This window comes from Electrona antarctica, assembly GCF_951216825.1.
Source record: "Electrona antarctica genome assembly, chromosome: 7".
Lineage (NCBI taxonomy): Eukaryota > Metazoa > Chordata > Actinopteri > Myctophiformes > Myctophidae > Electrona > Electrona antarctica.
In genome coordinates this window covers 32510976-32524174 of record NC_136812.1, presented here as the reverse complement: position 1 = coordinate 32524174, position 13199 = coordinate 32510976, and the positions used below count along the sequence as shown (strand labels likewise).

Below are 13199 nucleotides of genomic sequence, written 5' to 3'. Positions count from 1 at the left end.
TTGTGAGCTTGTAGATCTGCTATTGTTGGTGCGCGGCGCCGTCGTACGGCGACGTATATAGTTGCAGATGGAAATGCGCATGCGCACGAGTGCAACGAGCAGGTCGTCTGGGAGAGAACATTACTTTTTTGGTTAGCGATAAACGTTTCCACCTTTCAACCGTTTTTTCTGCTTAAAAATGTCAACCAGTGACTTCTATCTGAGGTATTATGTTGGACACAAAGGAAAGTTTGGACACGAGTTCTTGGAGTTTGAGTTCAGACCTGACGGTGAGTTATAGGCGGTATTTTCTATTTTCACTGTTTAGCCTCCATGCTAACGTGTTAGCACCGGGTGGCTCGGTGGCTCTCATAGGCCACAATGAAACAGACCTGTTTTGTTTTTGAATTTGGGGGGATTGCTCTGATAATAATTATATCAAATAGAAACTACAACATAGTCGTTCATATCGAGAGTAAAGTAATAATCCATCACGTTATGTTAACATGCCATGTGGTCTGTGGATATTGTAGAATGTAGAGTGTAAACAGTTGGTTGCTTTAGTTACACTGTAAAGTTCTATGTTAATTTGAATCTGAGCGAGTTTACAAATGGACCCAAATGCACCCTTACGGGTCCACTTCGGTCCAGATTTGTATACCGGTACCCAGAGCAACATTTGCATTCCAATAGTTAACTAATGAAGGCTTTAGTTTTACAGCAGAGCCATAGAGTAAGACAGAGTTACGCAAACTCCGTTCACTTCATGGGGCCAGTCCAATGGAATGGCGGCTCTTCTACATAGACTTCTATTTACTCTCGCGTAGCCAGACAACTATTCCACAATCTCCGAAGCATTTGGAAATTGCGAGAGTCTGGAAATAAAAACGTATGGGTTTCCGAGGCTAACAGTCTGGTAACGCGAGACTAACTTCTATTGAATGGGGACAACCGGAAGTATTGAATGGGGACAACCCATAGAGTGGGACAACCCATAGAGTGGGACAACCATAAGGGGACAACCGTTAGTTTACGGAATGCATTGGATTCTATGGGCTCGCACCAGTACATGAACCATGTGACTGTGCTGTTTTCTGCCCCCTCAATATCGCAACTCTTCTATTAGATGGCTCTGGTTTACAGTAGTACACTGACACTGTGTGTATGCTTTATTTGTGTCTTCTTTTTAAGGCAAACTGAGGTATGCGAACAACAGCAACTACAAGAATGACGTGATGATCAGAAAAGAGGTAAAGTTATTTCCATGATGTTATTTTCTCTTGATTTATTTACGCTCTGCCTCTGATTAGCCCTTACAGGCTTACAATAACGTTTGAGAAGTCTTCACAGGTTTGGTTGTACGACCACCTCAAGGATAAATGGAGGCAGGACCTGTGTACATATTGCTATCATACTTATTTTTAAAGCTGTATTGTTGTGTATAAAAGAAGATACTAGGGATTCAAGTTAATTTCTGTTTTAATGTGAAGGTTTTTCTGGACATATGGGATGCTCTGTCTGTCTTGTATTTTGACATCAGGGACTGGGACCATGCATAAATTAGTTGTTATCCCTTGTATTAAACATTAGTCATTTCAGTTCAGGGTTCTTCTGACACTCCACATTCAATATGGAGGGCATCTCTACGTTTGAACCCTGCCTGGTTTTAGAATGCTGCAGTTTAGTTCTCGTTCTAATCTGTGTAAATATTTCCCACCCTTCTAGGCTTATGTACACAAGAGTGTGATGGAGGAGCTGAAGAGGATCATTGATGACAGTGAAATCACCAAGGAGGATGATGCACTCTGGCCATCGCCTGATAGAGTTGGCAGACAGGTTTGTCTCATTATAACAATCGTTCTCTTGCGTGATACTGATTTAAGCAATATTACACGAGAGGGGGTGGTTTAACGTCATTAATGCACGCCTGCGATGCTGCAGGAACGAGCCCTGAGTTCCGAAAGCAACGCAGAAGTGTGTAATATTGCAATTATACAACAGTTACCCTTAAAGCTAAGAAAAACCTTTTTTTAATGACAGATGTAGTCACTACGACCACAAATGTCCCAAGAAACTAGCTAGCCTAGCCACCGAGTTTGCTGCGCTCTGGGAGAAGTTGGAGAACAGAGCAGCTGAATTCTTTGTTTTTATTAGGTGTGGGAGTGGTGCTAGTTTGAACCAGAAGGCTGTTTCAACCAATCAGATTGCTTCCTCGAAACGACCTGCTGTATAATCATATTTATCACACTCCTTAAACTGATCACACATCTTTTCACTTATTTTATTAATTTGGCCTTTTCCCACTTTGTTCTCTAAAGCAGTGGTTCCAAAACCCTTTAGCTCGAGACAAGAGAAGACATTTAAAAGACATTTAATGTCTCTCCGGGACCCAAACTATTAAATAGTAGCTCTAAAAGCTCACAAAGCGTTGCTTGTAGATCGAATATTTTCATATCCGTAAAATTCACGTTTCATAAAACTAATTTTTGTTTAGTTTATCTTTTGAAATAATAAAAAGGGTGAATATTTACTGACGACCCACAAAAATCAGTCTGCAACCCACAAATGGTTCCAGACTCACTAATGCTTAATGTCACTCATATTTTACAGGAGCTGGAGATTGTCATAGGAGATGAACACATTTCATTCACAACCTCAAAGATCGGCTCTCTGATTGACGTCAACCAGTCGAAGTAAGTAACACTCATAAGGTGCCAGGATAAACCTTTGACATGGCTAAATGGAAATGAAATGGCTCTATCATATCTGTTTCTGTTTCAGGGATCCTGAAGGTCTCCGTGTGTTCTACTACCTGGTTCAAGATCTGAAATGTCTCGTGTTCAGTCTCATCGGTCTTCACTTCAAAATCAAGCCAATCTAAAATGTGGATTTTACTGTATCTTAATTGCTTTGTTTCTCATTTTAACTACATTTGTATATTTTCTTTTGATGACAAGTTTTTTTTTATCTTAAGATAAAAGCTTAGGAATACTTGTTATGTTGTTGCTTTGACTTTCTTTATTGGTAATTGCTGTATTCCTCAACTTTGTAAAAAGAATATCGACTTGCCAGTGCAAGTGACTCTTCTGTTGTTTTCCAGCCAAGTTGGTAAAATGCTGTTTTCACTATAATGAACATTTGTATTAAAAATGACCAAAACCAGTTAAACCTATTTTTTTATTTCACAATATTCACACAAGCAACCAATAGGTCTATCACATTCAAATGTTAAAATTGGTACTTTAGTTTACATTTGATTTGTGTCGGTGTGCAGGTTTGCACAAACTAACCTGCAGATTTTGCATGATCATATCCTAACTGAAGCCCAAGACATGATGACCAATGAATGTATTGCTGTAACATTAAAATAGAAACCAGAAATGTCTATAGTAAGCATCAGCTGTATTCAAAGGTTGGATGGATGAAAAATAAATGCAGAGCCACATTTACAACGACAGGAATTAAGATCACTTAAAGGACCACTTTTCAACTTCTCTTCCTTCGTCTGTGGCATTCAATTGGTCCTAACTAATGTTCATGATAAAATACCACCATTCTTTTCTACTCAGTCTGTCTCATAGGAAGGCTGTGGGCAGTTCAGAAACCCGTCCATCAGTGACATCATCGATGGTGAATCCAAGCTAATAGAAACGACAGGCTTTCTTTTCCTGTAAAGTTGAAGCCATCGTTCTCACGATAATAAAAATCTAAATATATTTTAAAACAAATCTTGTTTAAAAAAAAATCTGCCTAATGTCACTGGTGGACGGGTGTCCGAACTGCCCAAAGCCCTCCTATGAGACAGACGGAGTAGGAAAAATGGTGGTGTTTTATCATGAACATTAGTGAGGACCAATTATATGAAGAGATGTTGAAAAGTGTTGAAGTGGTCCTTTAATTATAGAATTCCCCAACATGTTAAAGTAGCAAATACAGTACATTATGAAAACGAATTGCACTTAACCCTGTAACACCCAGCGTTGCAATACAACATATTTTAATTAATTAATACATTTTTTTAATGTTCTTTTTTCACGTAAAGGTCATTGATGTTTATTGCAATGCCATTGGTCCTGATATTTGCACAGAGGCTGAAATGCACACAAATTAAAAAATCTCTGGACTCCTAGTAGTAAAAAGGAGTAGTAAGGTTGAAATCGTTTTTTTGCAAGTAGAAATTAATCCGGGTTTTACAGGGTTAAACCTTAATGGCATTTCTGAAGCCCAATTCATACTTAGCACGATGGAGTTGCATGCCGAAAATAGCCAACCTTCAAGCTCAATCTGTTATGCATTGTGAGCCTGTAGGTTGGCTATTTTTGGCACATGTCATCGAGTGACAACATAAATTAGGCATTAATCTCTTCTCAAGACTCTTCAAACTGTCTGGAGGATTATACATTGTCACATGGATGTTAGTCAACAAGCCTGAGGTTGTAAGGAACTTCTTTAAAACCCATTCTGGGCAGGAACCCCTATTGGTGTTTTATCCCCTCAGGCCGGGAACCCATTTTGGGGTTCTGTACAGTATGTATAGTATTCAATTTTTTGATGCTGCTATATAAATATTTGAAGTTTTTCAGAAAACTTAGGTCAGGATTTAGAGGCGTTTTTAGAATCGACCTTAGGCCTAAATGGGTTAATACAGTATTCGCTATTCACAGTGACAAAGTACTGCTTATTTTAACCCACTTATCAGGAACCAATAGGTTTTCCTTCCAGGACAGTGAATATGTCCTCTAAGGACTTGTGGACGCACTGCAGGAACTCATGGACATTGCGATCTGGGTAGCTGGAGACATTGCAGCCAATCCAGTCATCATGGACTCCATAACCCACACCGAAGCCGTCAGGGACCACCGGGGCAAAGCCTCCAAGGCTGACGGCTGGGCTTGTGAGGGTGCTAGTGGAGAGGATGTTGTGGTTGATGGCAGTGTAGGCTGGGTCTTTGTAGAGGCTGTGCAGAGGTTCGCCCTTGGAGTTGGCCAGGTATCGCATGGCAAACAGATGCCGGTCAAACCCCTGGCCTGATGAAATAAAGAGAAAAATATATATCAGCCTTTTTCATTGATGTCATGGCTATGAAAGCTGTGTGTTAAACTACTCAGTAATCTTTAATGTATTTATTGCCTATTATTTCAGGGACAGTACACAAAAATGCACCAGTAATGTAGCAGCTAAGTTTTCTTCTGTTGCCCCTACACAACCATCAAAATACACAACAGTGCACAATGACTCACCCATTGCTGCTTCTTTGGTAAGTTGCCCATGATATTTAGAGCATTCACTGAGCATTGCCAGCAGCTCATCTGTGCTGTGTTGTCCTGGCTGGCAAACAAAGGCATGTGCGCAGCGTTTTGTGTGTGTGGTGGCTGGCCGGATGGTTTCTGTCCGGCCGTGTTTGAATGCTGCAGTGCTGCATGACTCGTATGTAGCCACTGTCTGTCCGTACTGCCTCAGGAAACCCATCTGAAAGGCCAGCTGGGATATAGCATCTGGACTCAGTTTCTTCTTCTTCAGCTGTTCCTTCCCACCCTTCTTAAACTCCATGGCATCGATGGTGAGCTTTGACACAGCCACATCGAAGTTCTCCTTGGCTTTCTTGATGCCACTCTCCAGCTCACCGCCCAGGTTAAACTGGAGTCTGCGCACGGCTGCGTCCGAGTCCACAGCAGCAGGGACGGAGCTAGGGTTTATCAGCGGCTTCTCTGTGGTGTCTTTGAATATCTCATTCTGAAATCGGAGCACAGCCACCCCGTCACCCCAAGAATGTTCGAAATTGATAGCTGCCTGTCCGTCTTTGGCTAGAATAATGTTGAAGGACTTGTCGTACCAACGGTTGCAGCCGTCTCCGTGCAGCATGTTGTGGGAAATGTGAATATGGTCCCGCATGCTGTCGTCATCCAGACTGAGACAGAATATGGCACTGTCGACAATCTGCAGCAGCTCTCCATTTCCAGCTGCCAGTAGCTTGTCCCTCAGCCCCGCCCACACATCCCTGTTCTCACTGGTCAGGACCCCAAGAGGAAAGGCAGCTGCAGGGGTTGGATCATCCAAAATGTACTTTAAGTGGGACTGGATCTCTGCAGGCTTTATCAAGTTCCCATCCTTGTCCACTACATCAAACGCATACATGTTGCCCTTCCTCATCACCAACAGGTGCCGTCCTTTCCAGTCAGTGAAGAGCTCATCTCGGCCAAGCTTGGGAATGCGCGTGGAATTAAAGAGGCGGAAGTACTGAGACATGTCTAGCGGGTATGCATTCAGCATGTAGGCTCCGTACCAGGACAGAGACGACGGTACCCAGCGGATGAGCTTCTTGAAGCCGTCTGTGTCGCTCTTAGCTGGGTTGAGGTGGAAAACCTCTGGCTCCAGCAGTCCGTGTCGTAGGGTCTTCATAAAGCGCACAGCAGAACACACCATATTGGTGCCTCGTACTAGCTGGTCATTGTACTCAGACTTTGGGTCAGGATTGAAGGACATGAAGGGGTTGGAGTTAAGTACAACAGATTCTCGTGCCGACAGGTACATGTCAAACCACGGGGCTGAAAAACATGTGAGAGGATCAAACAGATTAGTTATGTAGGCCTATGCGTTTATTTAGTTCAGTTTCATTCTGATCAACTTACATAATTACCTGAAATATAGCTGGTATGCTTATTATTCTTGTCTTGAGCAACCAGCTCTTCATGCAGCCGTTTCCCTGCATGGCTCTGGAAATCATTGGCCAGTTTCTCTGTTTCTCTGTGGGGATATCAAATGTTGTAGTCGATTCGATTATAGTCTTGGTTATGCACTGCAAGAGTCCCATTATATGGTGAAAAATGTATGTTCCTGTGCTCACCTGAACTGGTCATCGTCCAACAGTGGCCTCTGGGCAGCTAAATATCTCCTAATTGTGTCTTCCAGTTTAGGGACAGGTAGCCTGGACAGTAATTGGAAGAGAAATAAAGATATGTATCATTATGACCAGTACAAGTACACTGAGTATTGGCAGTGTATCATTGCCCCCTTGTGGTAACAATTCAAATCCAGTTATCACAAAAACCAGACCTATGCAGATTAAAAAGAGGTGGAACAATTTGCCTTCAAAATGAAAGCGTTATATTATTTATTTCCAAAAACATATTTAGGCATACAATAATTGTATTAAGTTACTCAGTGGAATTTTAAACAGAGAAAGGCAAGCACTCATTGAGTAGTTCACAGTTCACCTGTATCAGGTGCACGGCTCTAGTAGGAACAGTAACTAAAAAGATCAGAATCTCTTAATATCGTCTCCACCAGGCCGAAGGCATGGGGAGAGAGTATGTTTTGCACTCCGTCCGTGTGTCCGTCCGTCTGTGTACAGCTCATTTCCGGCACCGCACTAACCCTTCTGTTATAGCGCCACCAGGAGGCCGACTTTTGTAAAACACATTTTTTTATATTACTCCTCCATATTTTGTCCAAATATGGAGGAGTAATATCGTTACACAGTATCTTTATAGTCATGTGCTCAAGACAGATCTGTCCGATATTTCATATTCCATCCTGATTGGCTAACATTGGCTTTCAAAATTTGCAGGATTGGCCCGTTTTGAACAAAAAGCCTTAAATCATGAACGCAGCGTGCAATTTACGTGACATCTTTCACAGATCTTTATAGCGCCACCAACAGGTGGAGTTTTGCATAACACATTTTTGGAACAAAATGCCTCAAATCATCCAATTGCCATCCAAGGCGTAAGAAGAAATGGCACCCTTTTCACATTGGCTTATTATAGCGCCACCAGGAGGCCACAACCTGACCTGCCCTGGTGGAGACCTGTGCCCCGAGGGGCACTTTTTCTAGTTAGAAAGCGGTAGCCCCAGTGATCTGCTGCTGGGGAAACCGCTACATAACAAATAACAGTTACTCAGGGAATATTTTATTATGATTCAAACTACAGCCCGACTGTAGAGCACAGAGTCAGTAACGATGGAAGTTGGAGATCCATGCCCCACCCGGCTATGCAATAACCGTTGTACCCGTGGTCAGAGTATCCGTTCCACCCATCTGTCTGTGTCCCTTTTATGCCCATATATGGAGATTTCTGTATCTGTCTAGCTGTGTCCCTTTATTCCTATACATGGAGTTCTGTGTCAGGCATGCCCAAATATGAAGTGTGTTGCCCAATCTCAATTATGTGACATCATGGAATCTACAGGTGAGGGGACATAGGCTCATTAGGTCCACTGGCAGAGCCTGACCAGAGCCTCACCCATCTGTCTGTGTCCCTTTTATGCCCATATATGGAGATTTCTGTATCTGTCTAGCTGTGTCCCTTTATTCCTATACATGGAGTTCTGTGTCAGGCATGCCCAAATATGAAGTGTGTTGCCTAATCTCAATTATGTGACGTCATGGAATCTACAGGTGAGGGGACATAGGCTCATTAGGTCCACTGGCAGAGCCTGACCAGAGCCTTTTGTGGTGGTGCCAGACACCCGCGTTTCTGACTCGACACCGGGCACTGCACTCCCTGTGTTGGTGTGGAACGTGTGTGTCATTTGAAGTCTGTGGTTCTCAATTTAGTCACCGTGCTTTAGGTTTGTTTTTAAAAATGGTTACTTGTACTTGTGTGATGGAAGTGCTTAGAGTAAGTGGAATGTTTAACTTCAAATGACTCGGTCCATTTTTAAATCCTTACCGTTTATAGTAGTGGGAAATATAGTAGTGTTACCTAATATCTGGGGGCGGAAATATAGCAGGCAATCAGTGACAATGACAACACCAGACTGGGACACTGCAGACTGGCATGGGACTTGGCAAAAATGGGTAAACATCCAGATGGACTCTGTGACACATGTAAGTAGGGTGACCAGATGTCCCCCTTTGCGTGGGACAGTCCCTCATTGCCAGGACTTTTCAGGCGTCCCACAAATTGAGACCATGTCCCACATTGTGACTAGCAGTGTTCAAATGCCCGCTATAGTCCCCTAATAGTTGGCTTTCTGTTGTAAAGCTCTCATTGTCTCTTTCCTGCAAAATGTAGCCTACTATTAATAAGTCTGTTAAAATAACATGAGAAATATCCCCTAGGCTACGGTACCAAGTCAGCCATACTACCCATGACCAAAATTTGCATTTAAAACCAAATGTGAGATCAGAGGAGTTTAATAATAAAATGATAGGCATTAGTAGGCCTATGGTCGAATATGACATCAACGCATTTGAGTAATAAGTTGCTAACGCCGCCCCGTCCCCCCGGTTCCACACAAATACTTCTGTCCCTCAAATTAACAGTTTGGATTTGATTCTGGTCATCCTAAAAGGGCATCAGCAGCTACAGAACAACAACAGGTAGGCTAAGTGCTTGTCTATGAAGTCTATGTAATAGTGGCTCTGCAGTGCAGGGTGACAGGTTTGATCTGCCAAATTGTGTCTCTTTATAGACGGAGCTTGAAACAGAACCTGTATTCTCAGTTGAGATTCTGGTTGGTTTACATTACTGGTCAGTATAGTCAGGCTGCATTCAGGTGCTGCATACCAAAATAAGTCGGAAGTCCATGAGCCAGAGCTCCAAATTTGGGCTCCTAATCTGAGCATTATATGAAAATATGCCAGAATTTGCATAACTTTCCAGAATCAAGAGGCAATAAGATATATATAAGAGGCAACCTTCTTATTAAATTTTGTTTACATGTTAGAATCAAATGTTTTAAGTAATAAGTTGCTACCCCGTCCCGTCCCATCCCGTCCCACACAAGTGATACTTCTGTCCCTCAAATGAACACTTTGGATCTAGTCACCCTACATGTAAGAAAGACCAAATGGTGACATGGAGTGCAGCCGGTATGCAGAAGAAAGGAAACGGATGTATGAAGCAGTGTCAAGTGAGCCCAAAAGTAATGTAACACTGAAGGGGCTCCTGAATCCAGTCAAGTACCATGAAAGCAGTGCTGAAGTTCATCTCCGCTAGGCCTAGTCACAAAATGAGGTCTACTCCCGACCTGTGGGAGGCAGCAATGTGCCGCAAGGAATCCAGCCTCTATTGGCCTAGTAGTACACACTGACTGAACTTTAACCTACATTCCATTTTAGTGTAAAATAATCTAAATTTCTACAATAATTAGACCTGTATTACACACTTCACCATCTATTGAAACAATAACAGCTATTGAGACAAATATTGACACACATTGGAATGAATTGGAATGAACATAAACGTGAGTACTCGTCTTACCTTGGTAAACTCTTCTGATAGTGCATAGAAGGAACAATACTCAGGTGCAGGTACTCATTGTTGCTACTGTAATGTCTCTTATCGAAGACCAGTGCTGAAGTCCTCAGGGATTTTAAACTCCCATACATTCTCAGAGAAGAACCCACTTGATGTGACAGCATGTTTGCCGGATAGCAAGGCAGCAACAGAACCAACGATGATTCCCACTAATGTCAAAAAACCCTAAATGAATGAAGACACATACATAATACATTATATGAACAAAATACAAACGCGATACTCCCCCAGACAGTTGTGAAGCGATATGAACTCTTTCCCCAGTCTACTTCTAAATTATAGCTATGCAAATAGAATAAAAGTCTGTTTATATACTTACTGAAAGTGACAGAAATTGCGATCTGGAGCAGATACAGACGATCGACGTCACCTAACCTCGCGTCACAAGGCTACAAAAAGACCCACAGAAAGATGAAGAAAAATAGTTACATTGAGAAGGACAACAGGAAGTATTTAGTGGCATGTGAAGTCACGTGACCCATCCGGTGCATCTGAGGTGTTGGGTGAAATCAACCCTCAACGGCTTCTGACAGACATATGGGAGGGGATGGGGGAGGGAGGGCGAGGCTTCCCCTCCCTCAACCCCTCCCTAGCTAAAAAAAGAAAAAGAAAGAAAAAGCCTTCAAATATAAAAATCCGGGCTGTCAGTGTTTGTTATTAAACCATAGTACAACTCCTGGAGTCAGTTTTGAACACCATTCGGTGATTCAAAATAAAATAAAATGTGATTTGTATATGGGAATAGCCGAATAGGTATTTATGGCCCTATGGCATGGATGGAGAGGGGGGGGGGGGTCTTGTATATTCACTGGGGCATCATCATGCTGTGAAGTGAACAACAGCAAAAGCTTTACATTTTAATTCAATAAGTGCAGTAATACAATAAAATGCCTTTGGCTGCCGCCTGAGGGTGGCGCCAGAGGACAGGCTAGGCTAGTGGAGTGGTTTTCTGATTCCACTGAAAAATTGGCCTTTCATTTTTCCAATTCAGTATTTTAGCCGTGACATGAGGAAAAAAAGGATGTCGCTGCTTGTAACACAAACTAGTGTGTCAGTAGAAGATGGTTTGGTTTCTGAAAAAAGACAGAAGCTTGTTTTTGAATTCACAATACTTCAGTTTTCTTTTTGATTGATTGATTGATTGAAAAATGTATTAACAGTTTGCAGAATTACAGTACATTTCAAGCACAAACTCAATACAAAGGCTGTTAACTGTGAGTGGACGACCCAATTAAGCATTACACTTGTTTCCAATAGGGTCCACAATGTTCAATTCATCAAAAACATTTAGAGGTACAAATAGACACTTCTATATAGACAAAGGACAGAACAGGAATTCATCATAAAGGAGGTAAAAAGGGAAAAGAAACATATACAGTGAGGCTACATTCTTAAATGTAGCCTACTCACCACAGCAAAGGTTTTGACAACTGTTTCATTTCAATAGCTTAATTGAATCAAGTTCATGACTTGAGATTCTCTGCCTATATTGTCTGTTGGGTGGCACTATGGGTGGGGCACTACTGGGGCATGTTCTTCTTTCGGTTTCTTCTGGGTGCTTCAGTTTCTTCCCACACTAAAAGGCGCAGGTCTTTGAGCAAGGGACTTAGAGCTGGCGCTGGTCCCTCACAGCTCCTAATGCAGCAGACATTTCCCCATGGGGATCAAAAAGGAGGATTCAGGCCAGTCGGCATACAAAGAACTTTGTTGTAAGAGACATTACCAGAGCAGGTCATTTTAAAAGCATCACTGAAAGCATTAGCTACACGTAACCAGGCAGACCAAAGTGGTTTGAAGTTCTTTGAACCAACCCATACTGCCATGATTGGAGCCTGGCTCCATCCTGGGTTAGTCATGGGACTAAAACAAAAAACAAAACAAAAAAGAGTTTATTAGTACCAGAGTTTCCTCGACTGAATAGACCTGTTTCACATGCATATATGACATAAATAGTTTTGTAATGTTATTTCCTGCAGGTGCTATACTAATGAACCACTATCGTGCTGTAAACATAATGTGCATGTGTTGTGAGCTTGTAGCTATTTTTGTATATTATGCAATAATAGCAGATCTACAAGCATCACAACATACCATTCCACGAAACTGGTACGATTTGGACTTTTCTTTTTTGAAAATTTGACCAAAAGGTTTTACTTTTCTGAATACCCCACAATATTAAGGGCATCTTTAGCTATCAGAAAAACATAATTTCCCATCTCAGGCATTCAATTCATTTTTGTATGTATTTTTATATGGAATAATATGATAACGGGGTTGAAAACTATAACGGGGTTGTGACAACCCCGTTATACACAGGGTTGTGATTTTTTACTGAAGATGGCCACTACACTACCTTTGGTGATTAAGAGGAGACAACATGGCATGCATTTGATTAAAAAATCTGATATATTATTGAAATAACAAACATAAATTTCACAAATAATTGTTTTCTATCTTTATTCCATGTAACGGAGTTGAGCTGTTATGCTTTACGACCACATGTTAGAGTATAAATTACTCTAAAACATTGTAAAATAAGGTGTGAGATTGCCTCTTTCTGTAGAATGTTGTTCAGAAGACTTGTAGAATGCCACTTAATGTTCGTGATGTCACTAAAGGGCCAGTTAAGTATTCTTATGGAGGGGAGAATGGCTTGTGTAACGAGGTTGAGTGTGATTGGGGGACAGAGCTATATAATGCTATTTTAATGATTAATCATCTATTTATTCAAAAACTAAACATGACCAGCAATAAAGCACCAATAGATTTATATGTGAATGGAATAATTTATGGATTTTTGTACATTTTTAATAGTCATATCTCAAGTCCACTTTCATCGAAGGCCATTGGGGACATGAAAAAATTGACAAAATAGGGGGTGTCTACTGAAAGAAAACAAGATAATTTCTGATATGAAGATAAAGTCCATGTAATCTTTACACAATATTAAAGGGA

At 41.5% G+C, this 13199-nt stretch overlaps 2 protein-coding genes across 4 annotated transcripts; one reads left to right on the top strand and one right to left on the bottom strand.

Moving 5' to 3' along the window:
• Positions 1-66: 66 nt before the first annotated feature.
• On the top strand, positions 67-3141 carry magoh (mago homolog, exon junction complex subunit). Its single transcript, XM_079506781.1, has 5 exons — positions 67-269; positions 1171-1229; positions 1705-1815; positions 2590-2672; positions 2761-3141. The coding sequence occupies exons 1-5, from the start codon at positions 179-181 to the stop codon at positions 2858-2860; spliced, it is 444 nt and encodes a 147-aa protein (XP_079362907.1). The 5' UTR covers positions 67-178; the 3' UTR covers positions 2861-3141.
• A 709-nt stretch (positions 3142-3850) lies between these two features.
• On the bottom strand, positions 3851-10745 carry cpt2 (carnitine palmitoyltransferase 2). Of its 3 annotated transcripts, XR_013790491.1 has the most exons (7): positions 10564-10744; positions 10188-10409; positions 6824-6904; positions 6617-6723; positions 5220-6524; positions 4184-5006; positions 3851-3944 (listed from the first exon to the last, which is right to left on the bottom strand). XR_013790491.1 is itself a non-coding variant. In XM_079506777.1 (6 exons), exons 2-6 carry the CDS (start codon positions 10346-10348, stop codon positions 4675-4677), a joined length of 1986 nt encoding a protein of 661 aa, XP_079362903.1. In that variant the 5' UTR covers positions 10349-10393; positions 10564-10745; the 3' UTR covers positions 3851-4674. The 3 variants fall into 3 exon arrangements, 2 of the variants coding, with proteins under 2 accessions (XP_079362903.1, XP_079362902.1); XM_079506777.1 differs by having other exon boundaries at positions 3851-5006; positions 10188-10393; positions 10564-10745; XM_079506776.1 differs by having other exon boundaries at positions 3851-5006.
• Between the last annotated feature and the right edge of the window lie 2454 nt (positions 10746-13199).